Source organism: Citrus sinensis, chromosome 4 (genome assembly GCF_022201045.2).
Source record: "Citrus sinensis cultivar Valencia sweet orange chromosome 4, DVS_A1.0, whole genome shotgun sequence".
NCBI classification, from domain to species: domain Eukaryota; kingdom Viridiplantae; phylum Streptophyta; class Magnoliopsida; order Sapindales; family Rutaceae; genus Citrus; species Citrus sinensis.
Window position 1 is genome coordinate 5,954,098 of NC_068559.1, and position 25,073 is coordinate 5,979,170.

General features: G+C 30.1%; 1 protein-coding gene and 1 pseudogene across 8 annotated transcripts; one reads left to right on the forward strand and one right to left on the reverse strand.

Moving 5' to 3' along the window:
- The first annotated feature begins 1,247 nt into the window (after positions 1-1,247).
- LOC102616320 (probable leucine-rich repeat receptor-like protein kinase At1g35710) lies at positions 1,248-5,722 on the forward strand (annotated as a pseudogene).
- Positions 5,723-10,486: 4,764 nt separating this feature from the next.
- LOC102628051 (uncharacterized) lies at positions 10,487-16,864 on the reverse strand. 8 transcript variants are annotated; one of them, XM_052440190.1, is made up of 10 exons: positions 16,496-16,860; positions 16,180-16,347; positions 13,139-13,263; positions 12,964-13,006; positions 12,599-12,873; positions 11,920-12,057; positions 11,324-11,836; positions 10,983-11,230; positions 10,803-10,887; positions 10,487-10,707 (listed from the first exon to the last, which is right to left on the reverse strand). In XM_052440190.1, the coding sequence occupies exons 7-10, from the start codon at positions 11,483-11,485 to the stop codon at positions 10,600-10,602; spliced, it is 603 nt and encodes a 200-aa protein (XP_052296150.1). In that variant the 5' UTR covers positions 11,486-11,836; positions 11,920-12,057; positions 12,599-12,873; positions 12,964-13,006; positions 13,139-13,263; positions 16,180-16,347; positions 16,496-16,860; the 3' UTR covers positions 10,487-10,599. The 8 variants fall into 8 exon arrangements, with proteins under 8 accessions (XP_052296150.1, XP_052296147.1, XP_052296146.1 ...); XM_052440187.1 differs by adding an exon at positions 15,629-15,696 and having other exon boundaries at positions 10,803-11,230; positions 11,920-12,873; positions 16,496-16,864; XM_052440186.1 differs by having other exon boundaries at positions 11,920-12,873; positions 16,496-16,861.
- Positions 16,865-25,073: the final 8,209 nt, after the last annotated feature.

Genomic DNA, 25,073 nt, shown 5'->3' on the forward strand with positions numbered 1-25,073 from the left:
GAGGCTTGGCACCATCATAGGCTTGTCGCATCTTGAGAAAAGACGTGTGACACTAACCTTGTGGCACTTAATTCTATGTTGTTATTGTTTATTTGATTACGTGCGTGGAGGTTTGAACGGCAACTATAGGATCGCTTCACGATGAACTTCAGATGTGCAAGACTAAGGGACGCCTAGCACGATTTGGGCCAACATTCGTAAACTCAGGAAGGGGCACGGAAGAGAGAACATTTTGGTTTATATTTTACTCATATACATATGAGTAATTATATACAAACCTTTCATGCCTTTACTAACTTTTTCACGTGGGACAAATGTATTTTCCTTTAATTTTCCAATTCCATGAATTTAATTTGCGTAACAATTTCTCATTTATCCAATTTGATCATGTAGAGAAAACCATTATGAAGTATTTATGGAGGAATATTTGAAACAATTTTAACCTTTCACTTACACTAGGTAGGTCTGACTCAAAATTACACCTCAAATAGCCACTTGTGCTATATTTCTAACAGTTTCTACATCTTTTCCTTATTTGATTGCATGCAAAAAAATTGAGTGCAATGAAATTTTTATCTTCTTTCGTCTATGATGTTTTGGTGTAAAAAAAAATAAAAATAAAAATGAGCCCATGAACTTCCATAGTTTGTATGTTACAAAAGGAGTTTTGTAACTATTTTAAAAAAGAGTAATGATATAGTTATAATCTTTTATACAAACTTATTTTATACAAACTGATGTGATATGATAAAATTGGTTAAATTAAACACGTCTTGGCTCACATGATTTATTTTCATTCAATCAATAAATTGATGCCACATCAGTTTGTATAAAATAAATTTGTACAAGAGTTTATGGCTGTATCATCACTCTAAAAAATAAAGAGATTATTTTGATTATTTTGTCAAATCACAGGAGTCTACACATTCTTTTCTCTATGGTTATTTATAATATTACACCTACACGTTTTTTTTATACAAAGATATGGTTAGTCTTGTTTATTTTCCTATGAGAGTCATAATTTACACCAACAATTCTTTGAGCTTCTTTTTCTTTTTATTATTTTGGGTAATATTTAATATCTTAATAATGCTATTAATTATTTCTAATATTTTCCATATTATCTCATGTTTGTGCAATGTTGTTCAAATAGATCTACACCACATAAATACAAGCCAATAAGGTTATATCTCCATGATTGAATCCATCTAGAGAAGACCTTGACTCACTCGATTTGAAAACGCGTATTGGAAATTAACACCGGGAGGTTGCAAAACAATTAATTCTTATATAAACGGTTTGCTGAGAATAAATATAGCTCAATCAACCGAAAACCGCCATAAACATGGCATCAGCGTCCTCTGTTTCGAGATTGCTGGTTATTATAATTTTAATTAATGTTGGTGCTATAAGTGATACGACAATATTTGCAATAGCATCAGCTGCTGGATTATTGTCGTCACCCAAACTGTTAGAAAGGGAAGCTTTACTTGGTACAGGCTGGTGGGTCAACAATTGGGCGACGGGAAACTACACGTCCTATCATTGTAAGTGGACTGGCATCAGTTGCAATTCAGCGGGAAGCATAATCGGGGTCAGCTTACTCTGGTATGAAAATGATAACATCACGGGAGAGCTTGGTCGTTTCAAATTCTCTTGCTTTCCGAACCTCAGAAGTTTCAAAATTCATTCAAATTATTCTATCTCTAGAAGCATTCCATCTGAAATTACTGCCCTTCCAATGCTCCAAACTCTTGAACTGCCCTCCAACAATCTTAACGGTAAGCTACCAAACTTCACTACATATATATATATATATATATATATATGAACATGGAGCCCAATACAAATCTATTTCTTCTGATGACCAAGTAAAGCAATGGATGAGTTCCATTACAAAATCTCCAGAGCTCATGCTCGCCCTACAAAACCTTTCTCAAAGCCAAACTTCTCCTAAAAAAGAAATTGATAAACCCTCTTCTCAAAATATTGTTGTGTCTGCTGAAAGCTCATCTTCCCAAATTGTGCTTTTCCGACCAACACCTTCAAAGAAAACCTCCGATTGGTTTGATAAAACCCATTTTCAATATGTATGTATGTATGTATGTATGTATGTATGTATGTATGTATGTATGTATGTATGTATGTATGAAGTCGTACTCATGCTTGAAGCAGGCGTCTGTTTTTACAACACTGAAGAAGTTTTTTTTATGAGGATTTCTTTATAAATTTTATTTATATGAGGATAGTGAATATTGATCTCGTTTTTCATAAATCACATGTGCAGCAGGAATTATCCCTTCAGAGATAGGGAGATTGAGGAATTTCGTCCACCTGGATCTATCTAATAATTACCTCTCGGTATATATCCCTCCAACTCTTGGTCGTCTAAGCAAATTGGAAATTTTGAACCTGTTTTCTAACTTCCTTTATGGTAATATCCCTCCAACTCTTTGTCGTCTAAGCAAATTGAAAATTTTGAACTTGTCTTCTAACTCCCTTGTTGGTAATATCCCCCCCACTCTAGGTCAACTAACCCATCTAACTACTTTGGCTATTGCCTGGAACCAAATTAATGGTTCCATCCCATTAGGAATTGGGAGTTTGGAGGCTCTTCAAGTTCTTGACTTGTCCAAAAATGAAATTGAAGGTTCAACTCCTTCAACACGTGGCCATTTAAAGAGATTGAGAAGTTTAGACTTGTCCCTAAACGAACTTGTTGGTCCAATCCCTTTGTCTGTGGGTCATTTGACTCAGCTAACTTTTTTTAATATGTACTCAAACCACATCAATGGTTGCATCCCATTAGAAATCGGAAATTTGAACTTTCTTCAAGTTCTTGATATGTACCACAACAAACTTGAAGGTCCAATTCCTTTGACCATAGCTAGTTTAGTCAACTTAACATCTCTATTCCTGTGCAATAACAATCTAACTTGATCTATTCCTTTAACACTTGGTCATTTAAACAGGTTGACAAGTTTAGACTTGTCCGGTAACAATCTTGTTGGTCCAATCCCTTCGTCTATGGGTCATTTGACTCGGCTAACAACTTTTGATATGCACTCAAACCGAATCAATGGTTCCATCCCATTAGAAATCGGAAATTTCAACTTTCTTCAAGTTCTTGACCTGTTCTACAACAAACTTGAAGGTCCAATTCCTTCGACCATAGCTAGTTTAGTCAACTTAACATCTCTGTTCCTGTGCAATAACAGTCTAACTGGATTTATTCCTTCAACACTTGGTCATTTAAACAGGTTGACAAGTTTAGACTTGTCCTGTAACAATCTTGTTGGTCCAATCCCTTCGTCTGTGGGTCATTTGACTCAGCTAACAACTTTTGATATGCACTCAAATCGAATCAATGGTTCCATCCCATTAGAAATCGGGAATTTGAACCTTCTTCAAGTTCTTGACCTGTCCCACAACAAACTTGAAGGTCCAATTCCTTCCACCATAGCTGGTTTAGTCAACTTGACATCTCTGTCCCTGGATTATAACAATCTAACTGGATCTATTCCTTCAACACTTGGCCGTTTAAATAGGTTGATAGATTTAGAATTGTCCGAAAACAAACTTGTTGGTCCAATCCCTTCATCTGTGGGTCATTTGACTCAGCTAACTATTTTGAATATGTACTCAAACCGAATCAATGGTTCTATCCCATTAGAAATCGGGAATTTGACTCAGCTGACTACTTTAAATATGTACAACAACAAACTTGATGGTCCAATTCCTCTAGAACTCATGAATTGCTCAAAGCTGCGGATATTAATATTGGGAAACAACTTGTTAAGCGGAAGCATCCTGTCAGAGATCGGCAAACTTCAAGAACTATATTCCCTTGATTTAAGCCATAACTCCATTAATGGTAAAATACCTTCCCAGCTTGGAGCAATTCCAAGCATAGATACCGTGGACCTTTCCATGAATAACCTCTCTGGTAGTATCCCTGAATCTGTCAGAAACGTGCCTCACTTAGATGTGTCAGGCAACAATTTTCAGGTAGCAATCCCAAGGACTTCGGCAAATGCGCCACCACCACATCACAAAAGGATTGCCACTCGATTGGTTGCAATTATTCTTCCTATGGCCGTATTCCTTACCTTAATATTTGGAATCATGTTTGTCCGTAGACGAAGGGATAAGAGAGTTGAACCAGCTGAGACAGGAGAAATTACCAAGTGCGCTGATGAGTTTGCAATTTGGAATTACGATGGTAGAATTACATTTCAAGACATGATTGAAGCTACTGAGGATTTCCATATCAAATACTGCATTGGAACAGGAGGCTATGGTAGCGTTTACCGAGCACGACTGCCCAGTGGAAAAGTAGTTGCTTTGAAGAAGCTTCACCGTTCAGAAACTGAGGAGTTAGCTTCCCTCGAGAGTTTTCGGAATGAGGCTCGTCTACTGTCTCAAATACGGCATCGAAATATCGTAAAGCTTTACGGGTTTTGTTTGCACAGGAAATGTATGTTCTTAATCTATGAGTACATAGAAATGGGAAGCTTGTTCTGTGTTCTACGCATAGATGAGGAAGCTATTGGTTTGGATTGGGCTAAAAGGGTGAACATTGTGAAGGGCATGGCTCATGCTTTGTCATATTTGCATCATCACTGCACACCACCAATTGTTCACCGGGACATATCAAGCAACAACATTCTACTCAACTCAGAATTAGAAGCATTTGTTGCTGACTTTGGCGTTGCTAGATTGTTAAATTTTGACTCATCCAATCGAACTCTATTGGCTGGCACTTATGGATATATTGCTCCAGGTAATCTTCTAGCCATTCTTCTTCTGCTTCTTTAATTATTCTTTTAATTAATTTCTATATACACTTTGTTAAGTAATTTTTAATCAGTTTTATTTAGTTAGCTACTTAGGTTCGAATTTTGGAATAGGTAAGGAGCTGAAAGATAAATTTAAACTTTGCCTACCCGTTTAACTTTTTTTTAAAAAAAAAAATTACACAGTTTAAATATCAATAAAAAACATATGTTTCTCTGTCATATCTTGCTGCAGAAGCTCAAAAATATAAACAAATTGCTCTTGTTATTATATAGGAAATATCACTAATAAAGGCTTCTGTTTTCCCATAGAACTGGCCTACACCATGATTGTGACGGAGAAATCTGATGTTTATAGCTTCGGAGTGGTGGTACTAGAAGTACTAATGGGAAAGCATCCTGGAGAGCTCCTCTCATCGTTATCTTCGTCATTAAATAAAAATATTAAGCTGATTGATTTGCTGGACCCACGCCTCTCACCTCCGGTGGATCAAAAGATTAGGCAGGATATCATTCTTGTTTCAACAGTAGCATTTTCATGCTTGCGTTCGCAACCAAAGTCTCGACCTACAATGCAACTCGTGTCCAACGAATTTATCGCTCGCAATAAGGCACCGATGCAGAAACCTTTTCATGAAATTTCAATTTTGGAGCTTAGAAACCAAGAAATGTATTTGGTTGATTAATGTGATATCTAATTATGGATACGTATATTTAACTGTTCATGTATGTGGCGTGATTTATTAATTCCAATAAAGGTGACTGTTAATTGGTTCTGAAATTATTAGGTACTTGCAATGTATTATTAATTCTATTTTCACGTTCACTTCCTATATATGTTGAATTGCAGGGTCATTCTATAATGCCGTAACTAAATTTACGGTATTGATGTTGTAATGGACGTGGACCGTTAGATTTGAATAAAAAATCTCTACTATTAATTCTAAATAAATAGGTAACCTGTTACCTAAATAGCAGGTAATTACACTTTTTTGTTCAAGTTCCAGGTTACATTTACCAATTTTATGTGTAATTTACAAGTTTTATGACACTTTTACAAGTTAATGTTGATTTACAAGTTTTATGCAATATTTACAAGTTTTTGTTTTGTTTACAAGTTCTTCATACAATTTACAACTCTAACATTAATTTACCTATTTTTCCATTACTTTACTAGTTTTATGTGTGGTTTACATATTTTATGTTTTATTTCACACTTAATGTGAATTTACTAATTCTATGTCATTTTTCAAAGTTTTTGTTTTGTTTACAAGTTCTTCGTGCAAATTACAATTTCAACATTAATTTACCATTTTTTTCATTAATTTACGAGTTTTATGTGTGGTTTACATATTTTATGTTTTATTTCACATTTTATGTGAATTTACTAGTTCTATGTCATTTTTATAAGTTTTTGTTTTGTTTACAAGTTCTTCGTGCAAATTATAATTCCAACATTAATTTACCATTTTTTTCATTAATTTACGAGTTTTATGTGTGGTTTACATATTTTATGTTTTATTTCACACTTTATGTGAATTTACTAGTTCTATGTCATTTTTCTAAGTTTTTGTTTTGTTTACAAGTTCTTCGTACAAATTACAACTCCAACATTAATTTACCATTTTTTTCATTAATTTACTAGTTTTATGTGTGGTTTACATATTGTATGTTTTATTTCACACTTTATGTGAATTTACTAGTTCTATGTCATTTTTATAAGTTTTTGTTTTGTTTACAAGTTCTTCGTGCAAATTACAATTCCAACATTAATTTACCATTTTTTCATTAATTTACGAGTTTTATGTGTGGTTTACATATTTTATGTTTTATTTCACACTTTATGTGAATTTACTAGTTCTATGTCATTTTTCTAAGTTTTTGTTTTGTTTACAAGTTCTTCGTACAAATTACAACTCCAACATTAATTTACCATTGTTTTCATTAATTTACTAGTTTTATGTGTGGTTTACATATTTTATGTTTTATTTCACACTTTATGTGAATTTACTAGTTCTATGTCATTTTTATAAGTTTTTGTTTTGTTTACAAGTTCTTCGTGCAAATTACAATTCCAACATTAATTTACCATTTTTTTCATTAATTTACGAGTTTTATGTGTGGTTTACATATTTTATGTTTTATTTCACACTTTATGTGAATTTACTAGTTCTATGTCATTTTTCTAAGTTTTTGTTTTGTTTACAAGTTCTTCGTACAAATTACAACTCCAACATTAATTTACCATTTTTTTCATTAATTTACTAGTTTTATGTGTGGTTTACATATTGTATGTTTTATTTCACACTTTATGTGAATTTACTAGTTCTATGTCATTTTTATAAGTTTTTGTTTTGTTTACAAGTTCTTCGTGCAAATTACAATTCCAACATTAATTTACCATTTTTTTCATTAATTTACGAGTTTTATGTGTGGTTTACATATTTTATGTTTTATTTCACACTTTATGTGAATTTACTAGTTCTATGTCATTTTTCTAAGTTTTTGTTTTGTTTACAAGTTCTTCGTACAAATTACAACTCCAACATTAATTTACCATTTTTTTCATTAATTTACTAGTTTTATGTGTGGTTTACATATTGTATGTTTTATTTCACACTTTATGTGAATTTACTAGTTCTATGTCATTTTTATAAGTTTTTGTTTTGTTTACAAGTTCTTCGTGCAAATTACAATTCCAACATTAATTTACCATTTTTTTCATTAATTTACGAGTTTTATGTGTGGTTTACATATTTTATGTTTTATTTCACACTTTATGTGAATTTACTAGTTCTATGTCATTTTTCTAAGTTTTTATTTTGTTTACACGTTCTTCGTACAAATTACAACTCCAACATTAATTTACCATTTTTTTCATTAATTTACTAGTTTTATGTGTGGTTTACATATTTTATGTTTTATTTCACACTTTATGTGAATTTACTAGTTCTATGTCATTTTTCTAAGTTTTTGTTTTGTTTACAAGTTATTCGTACAAATTACAACTCCAATATTAATTTACTCATTTTTCCATCAATTTACTAGTTTTATGTGTGGTTTACACATTTTTTGTTTTATTTCACAATTAATGTCAATTTACTAGTTCTATGTCATTTTTATAAGTTTTTGTTTTGTTTACAAGTTCTTCGTGCAAATTACAATTCCAACATTAATTTACCATTTTTTTCATTAATTTACGAGTTTTATGTGTGGTTTACATATTTTATGTTTTATTTCACATTTTATGTGAATTTACTAGTTCTATGTCATTTTTCTAAGTTTTTATTTTGTTTACACGTTCTTCGTACAAATTACAACTCCAACATTAATTTACCATTTTTTTCATTAATTTACTAGTTTTATGTGTGGTTTACATATTTTTTGTTTTATTTCACACTTAATGTGAATTTACTAGTTCTATGTCATTTTTCTAAGTTTTTGTTTTGTTTACAAGTTCTTCGTGCAAATTACAATTCCAACATTAATTTACCATTTTTTCCATCAATTTACTAGTTTTATGTGTGGTTTACCCATTTTTTGTTTTATTTCACAATTAATGTCAATTTACTAGTTCTATGTCATTTTTATAAGTTTTTGTTTTGGTTACAAGTTCTTCGTGCAAATTACAATTCCAACATTAATTTACCATTTTTTTCATTAATTTACGAGTTTTATGTGTGGTTTACATATTTTATGTTTTATTTCACACTTTATGTGAATTTACTAGTTCTATGTCATTTTTCTAAGTTTTTGTTTTGTTTACAAGTTCTTCGTACAAATTACAACTCCAACATTAATTTACCATTTTTTTCATTAATTTACTAGTTTTATGTGTGGTTTACATATTTTATGTTTTATTTCACACTTTATGTGAATTTACTAGTTCTATGTCATTTTTATAAGTTTTTGTTTTGTTTACAAGTTCTTCGTGCAAATTACAATTCCAACATTAATTTACCATTTTTTTCATTAATTTACGAGTTTTATGTGTGGTTTACATATTTTATGTTTTATTTCACACTTTATGTGAATTTACTAGTTCTATGTCATTTTTCTAAGTTTTTGTTTTGTTTACAAGTTTTTCGTGCAAATTACAACTCCAACATTAATTTACCATTTTTTTCATTAATTTACTAGTTTTATGTGTGGTTTACATATTGTATGTTTTATTTCACACTTTATGTCAATTTACTAGTTCTATGTCATTTTTATAAGTTTTTGTTTTGTTTACAAGTTTTTCGTGCAAATTACAATTCCAACATTAATTTACCATTTTTTTCATTAATTTACGAGTTTTATGTGTGGTTTACATATTTTATGTTTTATTTCACACTTTATGTGAATTTACTAGTTCTATGTCATTTTTCTAAGTTTTTGTTTTGTTTATAAGTTCTTCGTACAAATTACAACTCCAACATTAATTTACCATTTTTTTCATTAATTTACGAGTTTTATGTGTGGTTTACATATTTTATGTTTCATTTCACATTTTATGTGAATTTACTAGTTCTATGTCATTTGTCTAAGTTTTTGTTTTGTTTACACGTTCTTCGTACAAATTACAACTCCAACATTAATTTACCATTTTTTTCATTAATTTACTAGTTTTATGTGTGGTTTACATATTTTTTATTTTATTTCACACTTAATGTGAATTTACTAGTTCTATGTCATGTTTCTAAGTTTTTGTTTTGTTTACAAGTTCTTCGTGCAAATTACAATTCCAACATTAATTTACCATTTTTTTCATTAATTTACTAGTTTTATGTGTGGTTTACATATTTTTTGTTTTATTTCACACTTAATGTGAATTTACTAGTTCTATGTCATTTTTCTAAGTTTTTGTTTTGTTTACAAGTTTTTCGTGCAAATTACAACTCCAACATTAATTTACCTTTTTTTCATTAATTTTTTAGTTTTTTTCTTTTTTTTAATTTTTTTTAATTTTGTAGACCAATTTACCACTCTAACGCTAATTTACCCGTTTTACCTTGAATCTACGAGTCATACGTGTGGTTTAGAAATTATTATTATTATTATTATTATTATAGATTTGGTTGGGTTAGACTGGTTAATTATAATTTATCCAACCCAAACTAATTATTAATTAGGTTTGAAAAAAACAGACCCAATTAAACCACAATAATCTGCTCATGGTGCATTTACTAATCAGTAATCATAACGGGCTACAATCAGAATCAAGAATGTGAATAAGAATAAGTTATTTATTTGAGCTATAGAAATTGAGGTCGGAATGAGATTCATTTCCATCGATGTGTTTAATTTGTCTTGAAATCGGAATGAATTATCATAATTTCTTAAATGCCCTTTGTTGATTATTGTCAATTGGTGGTAATAATAATAATAATAATAATAATAATCATCATCATCATCATCATCATAATATTTATTAAAATAGTATTATAATTATGATTACTAATTCATTATTGATATTATTTATTAATTTCATGATTTTGTTTTATGATTATTATTTATGAAAATATTATTGTAATCAAACTTTATAATAATAATTATAATAATAAGTTATTATTATTAATATTATATTATATTATTATTTCGTAAAAATATTATTATATTTATAATAATTAATTAAAATATTTTTATAGTTATTATTTATTAAAAAAATCAATATTATAACAATTATGGCACCACCAACAGCAAAAAAGTTAAAAAAAAACTTTTTTTTATACTATCTATTTTTCCCCTTTTTTGAAAATAAAAGGCGGAAAAAAAATACATTTCCCATTGAGTCTCAACGTCACTGTAGAAGAAAAAAAAATCAAAAGAAAAAGCACCGCCCTGTCTCAAATCTCCTAAATTTTAAGCCAAGATTCACCAAATCCGAACCCGAATCCGCTGGCACGTGAACCATGAAACAATCTATGACCTACGAATAGAGCCATTAAACAAGAAGACTTAAATACTTAGAAAGAAAATAAATAAATTGAATGATTAAACTAAATATAAAGAAGGTATGCTTACTGTGTCAATGATCCAAGTATTAGGAGCCAAAGAAAACATCTCTTGGCGAGAGACGAAAAAACTAATTCCATCAACAATATGCTCACTATATTAAGAATCCAAAAATATAATTAAAACTATAGCAGTGTTAATGCAAAAATAATAACATATGGAAAGTGGGTCATGAGAAAATCTAATTACTCCATAGGCAATTCTCCTTGAAATATATATTGCAGCAACTTCATATCTTCCTCTGAAAATGAATTTAGTAGAGTAATTGAATCATGAAAAAATTTTTGTTTGCTTCGTCTTTTGGGAAACTGATTATAAGGGGATTTTTGGTATGGACCAGGCTTTCGCTTTCGGGAGCGCATATCTTTAACCTCAAATACACTAAGTTGGTTTGATGATTCCTCTTCAATAGAACAATCATCATTCGGGCCATTATCCTACAAAAATTATGATTTATAACTTAATACTCATCTATGCACTATTATGTTTTACTTGTGCAACAAAGAAGATCACAGTTTATTGCTAAATACCTGTATAGCTGCATTGTAGAAAATTTGCTTACGCTTTCCCTCATTTAGGTCTGACTCACCCGTCAAAATTCTCTCATCATGTTTCTCTTCAACATTCTCCTCATCCACTAATTTCTTCTCAAGAATATCATCTCCATCTGGCCTTTCTTTGGCTCTCTTCATTAGTTCCGCAAAAGTTAAAATTTCATGGCTTGATTCATCGTTCTTTTGTTGCTTTCGGGAAGGAGAAGTAATTCCAACAGCAGCGCTATTATTCTCCTTTTGCTACTCAACTTGCTTTTGTGTTAAGTTCTCTTTAAGGGTTTCCATTACTTGTTGCATTTGCTGCATCCAGCTACCCATTGAATGCTTTAAACCATCAAGCTCCAATGCCATACGACCAATATCTTTTCGAACAAGTGATAATTCCTTCTGATGTTGACAATTATGTATGCATTCTTCATTCTTCCGACTTGTTCCATCAAATGTTTCATGGGCCGTGTTTTGTTGAGGATGGATTTCTCACAAATTAACCTAATAAATACCACATACTATTAAATACATGTCATTTCAATATGATACGTTAATATTTAATTAATAAAAAGTAGATGTCCTACCTTTGAGCTCCCATAACCGCCATTTTTCTTAACAAAACTCAATAAGTTAGTTACATCTCGATTTGTCCATGTTGTTATTGGACTCAAAGATTTATCAATAAATTTTCGTGCAAATGATATAGAATCCATGTAAAAAAGCTGCAATATTAACAAAATGATCAAAACAAAGCAAAAACAAAATAACACAATAAAACTGATGAAATCATTTTTAAAAAAAATTACCTCCAAAAATAGTACACAACCATTAACAACTTTATGTTGTCCTGCCTTGAACTTTTGTATGCCCTCAACTAGCCCTTTAAAAGCCCACGTTGCCCAATTTTTTTTATTTATGGCACTGGTGTCTTTCAAAAAAACCAAGTAATACGGGGCTAAATTCAACCCCGATTTAGGAAAAATAATTGTAGCTATAGCAAACAAAACAAAGCTTCTTTTAAAGTCATCATTCACCTCCCTTTGATTCACCAATTTTGACTCTAAAGTTTTCAGCTTAATGTATCCACTGTCATCACAATATTCATTCCTCAATTTATCTATGTCATCAATAGCAAGATCCACATCAATGTCGACTCCACCATCTTTTATTCCCATAATGTACTCAAAATCTCGAGGCGACAGATTGATACTCTTACCATGCAAAAAAATACATGAAGTAAATGGATCAAAATTTTGAACCAACCATGAACATAAATCTCGTTTCAGTCGACCACATTTTATGTGCAGAAGACTTTCAAATCCTAACTCCACAACAACTTTTTTTTGATTTTCTGACAATTTTGCAACCAGTTTTGTAAAACGATCTGGAGCGCATCTAGTTTCCATGGCTTTTTGAGTTCCCTTCACAAAATCATCTTCTTTGTCTTTATTCTGTGCTATATCACTATCAACCATTCTAAATTTAGCCTTTTCTTCTTCACTCAAATTTTTGAAACATTTCCCTAATTTAATTCTGTCCTAAAAAATTAAAAAAAAAATATGACAATAAGTTATTGCTTGTAACACATCCCAAATTTAATGGAAATTAATTATCGCACCTACACTCACCACTTTTTTTCCTTGTTCCCGAAATATTTTTGCTTCTTGCTTGCTGCAGTCAATTAAATATTTTGAAAAAAATATATATAATCAGTGCATGTTAACATTATTATGCTCGGCTTTACTAAATATTCATGAATTTACCAACAGTCAAACACATAATATTTAATGTAAGAAGACTTACAAATACTCAATGAAAGGCCGATTTCTTCTTAAATTTTCATTTTCCTGGCTCACATTATCATTCTCCTTGAAATCATTCTCATTACCCTCATCTACATTTTCAGCCATTTTCGAGTTTACAAGAACCTGTACATGAAGATTTAGCACAAAAAGAAATGTCAAATATCACAAGTTTTGGATCCTGTAAAACAATAGAAACTTTAACCCAAAAGCAGTAATAAATTTATCCAGAAACAGCAAAAAATGTAACTAAAAAACAGCAGTAAATTTTACCCAAAAACAATAGAAAATTTAACCCAAATACAGCAGCAAATGAAGCCCAAAACACCAAAAAAATTTACATGTAAACAGCAAAAAATTTAGCCAAAAAACAGTCGTAAATTTATCCAAACAGCAACAAATTTACCCAGAAATAGCAAAAAATTTAACACAAAAATAACAATAAATTTATCCAGAAATAGTGAAAAATTTAACTGTAAAACAGCAGCAAATTTACCTAGAAGCAACAGAAAATTTAACCTAAAAAGAGTAGCAAATGAAGCCCAAACACCAGAAAAATTTACCTGAACACAGCAGAAAATTTAACCCAAAAACAGTAGTATATTTACACAGAAACAGCAAAATATTTAACCAAAAAACAGCAGCAAATGAAGCCCAGAACACCAAAAAAACTTACCTGGAAACAGCAAAAAATATAACCCAAAAACAGCAGTAAATTTATCCAAAAACAGCAAACAATTTAACTCAAACAAAAGCAGCCAATTTACCCAAAAACAGCAGAAAATTTAACCTAAAAACAGCTGCAAATGAAGCCCAAAATACCAGAAAAATTTAACCAAAAACGGCAGCAAATCATCCCAAATGCAGCAGAAAATTTATTCAAAAACAGCAGAAAATTTAACTGAAAAACAGCAGTTTATTTACCCAAAAACAGCAAAATATTTAACCCAAAACCAGCAGCAAATGAAGCCCAAAACACCAAAAACATTTACCTTAAAACAGTAGAAAATATAACCCAAAAACAGCAGTAAATTTATCAAAAAACAGCAAAAAAATAAACTAAAAAACAGCAGCCACCTTACCCAGAAACAGTAGAAAATTAAATCTAAAAATAGCAGCAAATGAAGCCCAAAACACCAAAAAAATTTACCTTAAAACAGCAGAAAATATAACCCAAAAACAGCAGTAAATTTATCAAAAAACAGCAAAAAAATAAACTGAAAAACAGCAGCCACCTTACCCAGAAACAGCAGAAAATTAAATCTAAAAATAGCAGCAAATGAAGCTTTATCAATAGGAAAGTTTAAAATATTTTTTTTCTGAAGCCAAAGCAAGAAATCTATAAAGTCCTTGTGATCTTCAACTTGAGAATTGTTACTCATCCTATTCTCATGTTCTTGAATGACTACCTCAAGAAAATTATCAACTCCTTGATCACTAAATTTTTCTACTCTAACATCACGAAAAGAATAATGAATCCTTTTGTTACTTAAAAGTTGTACAACAAATAAGATTTGAACTTTTCTTAAGTACTCACCATAAGGTGTCATAGAGACATCTACACAACCGTTTAAAAGTTTTACAAATGGGGTTAATTTTGGTTGATTGCAAAGATTACATTTCTAACGATCTCACAGGCAGCATCAGCAGAAGAGACAACAAGCACTGGCACTTTGCCTAAGTGAAGCAACATCAGGGGGCCATAGCATTGTGCCAAAGCACCAAGTGAGCAATGAGGGAACAAGCCAAGTTGGTGAAGGTTTCCAATGATTGGGAGGGTTGGGGGAGAAGGTGGTAGTGATTTTTTGGTGCTAAGTGGTTGGATAAGAAACCATTTGAAAAGGACAAATACGGCAAAGATGCAGGCTGCAATTGTGATAAAGGATTGGAAGTTTAACAATTGCTGGAAAACAGACATCTTATTACAAATTATCATAAGCGTGAACTTGTACTAAATTATGATCTATTAGTAGCAGTGAATTATTACAAATTTCTTCCCCAAAATTGAGATATATATACACTAGAAAATGGAGAGTATGAAGTTACAATTCACTCAAAGACTTTGAGAAAGATGTCTATATGGTCCAGCCGACATAGTGACAGATTGCCAAGCAAACAGCAGAAAATATAGCCCAAAAACAGCAGTGAATTTATCCAAAAACAGCAGTATATTTACCCAAAAACAACAAAATATTTAACTAAAAAACAGCAGCAAATGAAGCCCAGAACACCCAAAAAAGTTACCTGGAAACAGCAGAAAATATAACCCAAAAACAGCAGTAAATTTATCCAAAAACAGCCAACAATTTAACTGAAAAACAGCAGCCAATTTACCCAGAAACAGCAGAAAATTTAACCTAAAAACAGCAGCAAATGAAGCCCAAAACACCAGAAAATTTTAACCACAAACAGCAGCAAATCATCCCAAATACAGCAGAAAATTTATCCAAAAACAGCAGAAAATTTAACTAAAAAATAGCAGTATATTTACCCAGAAACAGCAAAATATTTAACCTAGAACCAGCAGCAAATGAAGCCCAAAACACCAGAACATTTTACCTGGAAACAGCAAAAAATATAACCCAAAAACAGCAAAAAAATAACTGAAAAACAGCAGCCAATTTACCCAGAAACAACAGAAAATTTAACCTAAAAACAGAAGCTAATTAATTTCTTTCTCAAGCCAAAACAAGATATCTATAAAGTCCTTACGATCTTCAACTTGAGAATTGTCACTCATCCTATTCTCATGTTCTTGAATGACTACCTCAAGAAAAACATGAACCTAATTTGAAGTTTTTTTGGTGCTAAGTGGTTGGATAAGAAACCATTTGAAAAGGACAAATACGGCAAAGATGCAGGCTGAAATTGTGAACAATGATTGCAAGTTTAACAATTGCTGGAAAACAGACATCTTATTACAAATTATCATGAGCGTGAACTTGTACTAAATTATGATATGTTAGTGGCAGTGAATTATTACAGATTTCTTTCCCACAATTGAGATATATATACACTAGAAAATGGAGAGTATGAACTTACTATTCACTCAAAGACTTGTCTATGTGGTCCAGCTGGTATAGTGACGGAATGCCAGGCAAGTGGGCAATGTCTATGTGTTCCAGCAAACCCAAACACTTTGCACAGACCTTCTTAATTCCGTGAACAAATCCGGCGTGCAGAGACTTGTTAATTCCAGCGGAATTGAATCTAAGAATTCCGTGAACAAATTATGACGATGATACTATGTCAGTTAATATAAAATTGAATGAGAAATCTGGAATTAAATTACTTAGCAAATTCAGCAAAGAAAACGAAATTGCTTAGCAATTCGAACGAGAAAGAGGATTAAACTTACCTTGCACAGGTGACGACTGACAAAACCAAGACAGAGGCAGCGACGGCAGAGACTAAACAATTCGAACAAGACAAAATCAACTCAAAGAATGATTGCAATCTGCAGACGGATCGCCGGTGCACCGGAACAGAAGTTAACGCAGCAGTGGGTGTGACTATATCTTTTGCAATTCGTTAATTAGGGATCAAGTTTTCCCTTTGTATTTTTTTATTCTTTTAAAAAGTAAATCCTTTTTTCCTTTAAATTTATATCGGTGGAATTTTTTTAAAAAAGTACTTAACCGGTTATAAACCGGTTATATATAATTTAATTAAATTTTTTTATTATTTTATTATTATTGTGAATCGTTGATTTAATCTAACGGTTCACGTCCATTACGGCATCAATGTCGTAAATTTAATTACGGCATTATAGAATTTTCCTTATTATAGATATTAAAAAACAAAAAAAAACTAGTTTCCCATAAGGGTAAAACTACTTTGCAACAGGGGTTTGGTACCCCTTTTTTGTCTTTTTTAAGGTCAATTACAATGAAGTTCTACAATTTATTATAAAAATAAAAAACTAAAAACTTTTAAATTTTCACATATTAGTCCTACACCTACAATCTATATATATATATATATATATATATATAAAGTTGGGACTTGAGGAGGTGATGTGGCATCACCATTTTTTATCTTTGTATATTCTCTATTATCTAATAAATAGAGAAATTTTCTTTTAGATTTGGTTTTTCATCTTCTCATAATTAATTTGATTGTTATTACACAATAACAATTATGTAAAGGTTTTAATGAGGCACATTCTTTGTAATGAACATCCAAGGGAGAGTGTTATGAATTTATTAAAATAAATGTGGATGTTCATAACATATATCTCTTAGTCTCCCCACTATCTCCCATTAGCAACCTTTAGCTTCCCTATAACTCCCACTATCTCACAATGACCCATAATTTTTCATTAATTTCATGGAGTGATTATGTAACTATAAAAGAAAAGCTCATCTTTTTGTTTTGTACACACACAATTTGAATGAATAAAATCACTCTACTAATATATTCTTTCATTTTATTCTTTATATTGCGTTGCTTCTTTATTTGTATTGCTGGCTAATATTTTTTTTAATTTTTTTTATAAGGCTGCGTCATCTTAAAAAAAATCAATTCATATTTTTTATCAGTTTCATCAAGTGTAAAGTAAGAAAAAAGGATAATACTAAATTCTTTTTTTAAAGCCGCGTGAAACGCGGTTCTATTTTCTAGTATATATATAAAGCTGGAACTTGAGGAGGTGATGTGGCATCACCATTTCTCATCTTTGTATATTCTCTATTATCTAATAAATAGAGAAATTTTCTTTTAGATTTGGCTTTTCATCTTCTCATAATTAATTTGATTGTTATTACACAATAACAATTATGTAAAGATTTTAATGAGGCATATTTTTTGTAATGAACATCTAAGGGGGAGTGTTATGAATTTATTAAAATAAATGTAGATGTTCATAACATATATCTTTTAGTCTCTCCACAATCTCCTGTTAGCAACATTTAGCTTCCCTATAACTCCCACTATCTCACAATGAATTATGATTCATAATTTTTCATTAATTTCATGGAGTGATTATGTAACTATAAAAGGAGAGCTCATCTTTTTGTTTTGTACACAAACAATTGGAATGAATAAAATCACTCTATAATATATTCTCTCATTTTATTCTTTATCTTGCGTTGCTTCTTTATTTGTATTGCTGGCTAATAGCTTTTTTTTGTTTTTTATAAGGCGGCCTCATCTTAAAAAAAAATCAATTTATATTTTTTATCAGTTTCATCAAATATATGTAGAGAAGCCAATGCATATTATAAGGGGGAAATAACTCGATCAAACCCGATCCCACTCGATTCGATTCAAAAAAAGAATTCGAATCGGATTATTTACTCAACCTAACTGAATCGTTATCTAGATTTCATTAGACCAAAAGAAAAGTTGGGTGAAAAAAAACCTAATTCTAATTGATCCAACTCAATCTCACTCTATTCTTCTCTTCACACACAACACAACGACAACAGCAGTCCCACCACACAATCACAGACATGCAGCAGCAGCAGCTGGCAACACACGAAACACAGATCGAAGGCCGCTGACGGCACGACAGAAGGTAGATGCAAATACAGATGCAACTGGCAATCACTGACAATTGTGCGAAGCCATCGCGAGCCCGTGACTTGCCGACCAGATGTGTTGCACCGTGACTGCTGTTGCCACTCAAATCACCGATCACCACAACCACTTCTATAGGATTCTCCGCCTCGCCAAGTTCCTCCAAGCTCCAACCCACATTTTTTCTAGTGTGTACTTTTTATTGGTAGAAGTCCATTGAGCAAAACTTTAAAAAATAATTGTATGATTCCTCAAAAATTATGTTAATTATCCATATTTAGTGATTGTGGATGAAGTCAATGGGAAACAGAAGGCTTTTTATACAAAATAAGCTGCTAAAATGTTGAAGGATTTCTATAGGTACTGGTATAAATATAATTTGAACTTAATTTAATTATTCCGCGAGGTTGTGAGAAACATGGGAAACAAGAAAACTAGTTGCTGCCACCAGGCTTTGGACTTCTTTTGGGTGTTTTTGACACTTCAACGGTCTTGTTTTGGTTGTTTTTGGCTCACCAGTAGCTTGCTGCTGCTTCTCCAATTTTGCCTTTGTTTTTTTTCATATTTAATGTGAATTGACCTGACCCGATCTGATCTAATTTCACACCGATATTTTGATCCGGTCCAATCCAAACAGATTGGGTCAGATTTTAAATTCGGGTTGAGTTAGAATGACCTTTTTCTCAACCTGATCAACCTCAAATCTGATCGGATTGATATAAACCTTTTCAAATTCAATTTTATTCGCCTTTAACATAAATTGCTAGAATAAAAAAAAGTACATTTCACTAACAAATTAAAATAAAAAAGAAATTGGTCATGGCCATGGTATTGCTGTCCAACGCTGACCCATTAATCCAAAATGAATATAACATTAAAAAAATATTTTTGAATGGTCAACATGACACAATTATTTTATTGATCATAGTCATGTCAATTAAGAATGACAAATTTTTGTTGAATATAATTATCATCCATCCATGTGTAGGTATATAATTATCCAATATGAATATTGATATTTATAGGTAAACATGGATATTTAATTTTTATTATAAATCACTATGAATTTCATAATCTAAAAACTAATTAATGTGTTTTACATTAAAAAAATTCTTATTTTTTATTTAATTTCCTAAAATGATTAATATTAAAAGGTAATTAATTTTTTTCCTAATCTTATTTTTAATTAATTAAAAAAGATATTTTACATTAAAAAATATAGACAATCACTGGGCATCAACTACTTCTTCGCCTACAATGACATTATTAACTGAAAGGGGCCATGAAGGTTATCATTAGACGTGAAATTAAATGATCTACACAATGATAGTCTCAATGCCAGAAAATGGTGATATGTGGAGTTGCTCGCTCCTTCTAAAATAACTGCAACCACAACTACATCACAAAAACACAATGAGTTGCATTACACTACCACTTTTTTTCAATTTAGAGACCGCCAACTTGGTTGCTAAAGGTGATGAACCTTGAAAAGTCGTCTAATCATGAGGTCTTGCTATAGTTGTTTGCATTAGAAGGTGTATCTATTGACGACACATCCATTTATCCAGCAACATTGCCACCATTATATAGATCGGAGAATTTTGAATTTATATTATTTGTGTTTTTGTTCACTCACTTCTATTTCTTAGTGATGGTGTCGTCATTGTTGTCATCGACAGTGCAATAATTTTTAGCAATGTTATTTTGGATTCTTATTTGATTTACAAAACTTAAATACTAATTACAATATTCAATTTTAGTCTCATACACTTAAATATTAATAATATTTGAGTTCTTGGATGGATATCGGATAAATCAAATTCGAAAAATTTTGGATGGATATTATCTAATCTATTTGGATCAAATACTTAGGTATCCAACTTGAATGGATTGGTTTTCTCTTTTTAGCTGTCAAGTCAATTAATAACTATATTGGTTTTGGTTTTAAAACTCCTAATATGATAACCCATTTTTGACACAATTAATTATTTAATGAATTATACTAATTGACTTATATATTAATTGATAGACATGTGTTGAATTGCTATTTCTATAGTTGTCCATGTGCGATGTTAGCAAGAGAGAAAAAAGAATAGAAAATACTTATTTTTAGTTTATTTGTACTAAAGAAATATTTAAATTATTTTCAAATAGAGTAATTGTTTAGAATTTTTTTTTTAGCCTTCTCTCAGTTAAGTTAATGAAAGATCTTAATCGTATGGATGTGTGCTAATGACTATTTAAATTGTTGGGGTGGAGTAACAAATGTCAATTTATGTAAGTGTGCAATTAAATTTACTTCTTTTATTTTAGGACAAAAACTTAACCAAAAATACAAAACTCATTGCTAAAATAAACAAAAATGATTTTACAAATTCATAAACTAACACTTTATTATTATTAGTAATTTAAAATATTATTATTAGTATGTTAATTAAATATTATGTTACAAAAAAAAAAACATTAACTACATAGAATATCAAATTAAATTTATTTTCGTATTTTGTATATTTCATCTACTTGAGATATAAAATCTCTTGTTTGAAAAAGAAAAAAGTTATGGGGTTTGAACCCTACTCATATGGGTGGGAGGAAATTGGTTGCCGTGTTAAATTAAAAAATATCATATTTATATTATTATCAATTATGGTTAGTAAATAATATTCATAGTTTAACTATGTAATAAATTAGTTAATTTATTAATTAATAAGTAAATTTATTAATTTAAATAAATATTAATAAATGTAAGAATAAGTCATTTAATTTGAAACCTAGTTCAATAGAGTAAAAAAAAATATTGTGGACTTGTATGTCATAATTATAAAACTTTTGATTTTTCTTATTTTACATGAACAAAAGGGGCTTTTAATGTTAATGGCTCAATAATCACATCTAAGCCATTATACAACTTTTGCGTTAAATCCAACGGTGGATTTGAAAAAGACAAAAGAACGGGGTACCAAACCCCATGGGTATAGTAGCTGGACCCTTCCCATAAAGCAAATGAACCTTAATTTGAATAAACTTTCATTTTTAAGATCATAGAATATCATGATTTTCACATCATCATAATTGAGAGAAAACATACATTGATCCATAGCAATTTTTCTTGATCAAATCTCACTACTAAGAGTTAAAGATTAGCAAAATTGATTTATCTCTCTTGACCCTTTTAGAGTGACTCACTCTCTGATTAAGAGAAAATTAACGTGATATCCTTTTATATATTGGGTGGAGAGAGGACCAATTTTAATAAAACCTTAATTTCCACTTTCCATCAAAGTAGACAGTTAATTTTTTTTTTCAATTGGTCAAAAGGATTTCAACCAATAATTTATTGTATTATTACTAAGGTAGCGTTTACTTTTTGGATTGGAGTGAGAATCGTAGGATTATGAGTGTGGAGTGGGAGTGGGAGTATGTTGTTTACTTACACTAGAATGGAAGCATGGAATGGAAATCATAATCCAATTTATGTGTTTATTTTGTCTTGAATTGAGAGTAAATAGTTTTAAATTACAATTTTATCCTTATTTAAAGAATTATAGTTTTTAATTACAAAGCTAATAAAAAATAAATTTAATGAATAAATATTTATTTTATTATATTTGTAAATTTATAATAATTATTAATATTCTTAATTATGAACATCACAATTTTTTATTAATTTTAATTTTAATATAAAATGAAACGTTATTTTATTTAATATAATTATATTAATTTAAATATAATTATATTAAATTTATTATTATATAAAATAATAATATAATATTATTTAGTACAAAATTAATATTTTCTTAGAATAAACTATTTATTATTATTAATTATTAATATTAAATAAATATAGTACTATTATTTTTAAAATAAATATAATATCTTATATTTATTAATTCTCTATTAATATAATAATATTATTTTTAAATAATTTTTAACTTAGAATCAATGCAAATTATTATTTAGTTAAATATAATAATATTATTCAAATAAATATAATATAATATTATTTATTTTATTTTATTTTATTAATTATAAACATTAAATTGAATTAAATTAAAAAAAATGTAGAAAAGGGAGAGGCCCCAATAGGAGTCTCACTCCCACTCCCCACGCCAAAAATGGGTGGGGCCTACGGAGTGGGATTCCCAATCCCTCTCCAAGTAAACACTGGAGTAAAAGGAATCCGCACTCCTCACTCCCACTCCAGAAAGTAACACAACATAATTTAATAATGTGGCACATGAGGCACTATAAAATATTCCAACATATGTGTGTCTCTCTCTCTATACATATATGTGTGTGTATGTATGTATATTTGTCTTTTTTATACATTTGTCTTTTTTGACACACAAACAAATTTAGGATGCATTTGGGGCAGCTGTTTCACCCCTTATATTCTTACAGACCGTGTTGTGATAGTGCAGCTGCCCTAAATACACCTAAAACCCTTTGATAGGCTTGCCAACAATTTTTACCTTGCGCATAGGCATACACACTCTCTTTCTTTTCATAGTCAATGGAATTCAAGTTAAACAGTGATATTTAAATCGTCATTTATATCTACTATTGAATTGGATATAAATCATTAGATATACTGAATAATATATGTGTGTTGTCATATAAATGAATAATTAGTAGGATTTACTAATTATTTTACCATAATTAAATGAAATATGCTTTCAGCAGGATTTTTTAAGAATTGTTGGGTAGTGAAGTGTTGTGGCTTTTAAGATACAATTGTACAATAAAAACTATAACCACCTAAACGAAAGTTATGATGGTATGTTTACTAATTAGAAATGAGAATGGAATTGAAAGAATCAGATTCATTAACCTGTTTACTTCCAAAATAAAGAGGGGAATGGAGATGAAATTTGAGTGGACTCTATAAATTTGGAATGTAAAATGGGAATCCTGTTCCCAAGTGGGGACGTGGGAATAAGAAATGACTTGATATTTGTACGTTTAGTGAAAATAAAATTTTTTAAACTCGTTTAATAGTAATAGTAGTAGTAATAATAATAATAATAATAATTTTTAATATTATTGTTATTATTATTGTAAATTATTATTACAATAATAATAAATAATGATCATAATCAACTAAGATTAGTTTATTAACTTGCAACAATTAATTTCAAGATAAAGTAAATACATCAATAGCAATACAACTCATTAAGATTTCGATTCCTAAACTTAAAGTAAACAATCTATTTTGATTTTGATCCCTCATTTCAATTCTAGCTCATTCCAAAGAAATTTAGTAAGTGCATCATGAGAGTTTATAAATTTTTATTTAAAATAGAAGAAATTAAAAATAAAATAGAAAACTGCCACAACCTAGTTGCTAGGAAGTTAACTTGAAAAAAAAAACCAACAAACCATTTTTTTTCTTAAAACAAAAAAATATAACTAGATAATAAATAAAAATCAATGTTAAATAATGCACGCTAGCTCTGCACACACTAGACTACACTCACAGTTTAAGAATTATATGAAAATGACAAAATCTAATGCTAGGTGCATTATTATTTATCTTTGGTCCATACACATTAAGAAGATAAAGGAGACGAAAGGAAAAAAAAAGGAGTAAATTGGTAATCACAATTTAATTTACACATTATTCATTATGTTATTCAATAATTTAGTTAATAATTGAACACAAATGTGATACTGTTGGAAATTCTGACGCCAAATTTATTTTTTAACCATGTCCTCTTCAATTCCAAATTTTTGATTAATTTATCTTTGAACCATGTTCAATTCAATATCAACTGTAAAAATTTTTTGTTCATTTTGTCCACCATATTAAAATAAGAGAATAAAAAAATGACAAGTTAAAAGATAAAAAAAATATAGTGTATTTCATTTATTTTATAATGTATTAAAATATATTCTTTTAATTTTTTAACTTATCTGTACTTTACAAAATAATATATTCCTTTAGTGGAAGGAAACTTAAATCTGTTATTACATGGGGCTAGAAGCGGCATACAAAGCAGTTATCTAGGAAGCAAATGAATGAAGATCTGGAAGCTTGGATTTCATAGAGCAAGTAAATTGCACACGGCTGATTTGTGAAGATTGCATGCTAATTACTATTGCATTTAAGTTAAGAGATCATTTGCAGGTTTGCTTGCAATCTAAGAAATTGGTCACTTCATCAAGTGCCTTTATATAAAGACCTGCAAATTGTGCTTTGTTGGCTTGATACACTGAAAAAGTGTGCAACGACGAGCAGCGTGTCGTGATTCGTGAATTGAAGAGGAAGCAGCAACGACAATCAATATTCGGCTTTTCATCTAAAACAACTCTTTATGCCTTTCCCATCCTAATGGACCTAATCTATATTCTATGGACATATTTTAATAATTAATCTCTTCCGTTGAAAAGGTATTTACAGCAATGAAAGCATCTCA

What these genes read in the sequence shown, in the direction of transcription:
- LOC102628051 (XM_052440187.1), bottom strand. Translation starts at nt 13,245, where the DNA reads ATGGCTGAAAATGTAGATGAGGGTAATGAGAATGATTTCAAGGAGAAT. An exon ending in CGGCCTTTCATTGAGTATTT is followed by an intron (nt 13,007 to 13,138) that starts GTAAGTCTTCTT and finishes AATTGACTGCAG; the next exon opens with CAAGCAAGAAGCAAAAATAT. An exon ending in GGGAACAAGGAAAAAAAGTG is followed by an intron (nt 12,874 to 12,963) that starts GTGAGTGTAGGT and finishes TTAATTTTTTAG; the next exon opens with GACAGAATTAAATTAGGGAA.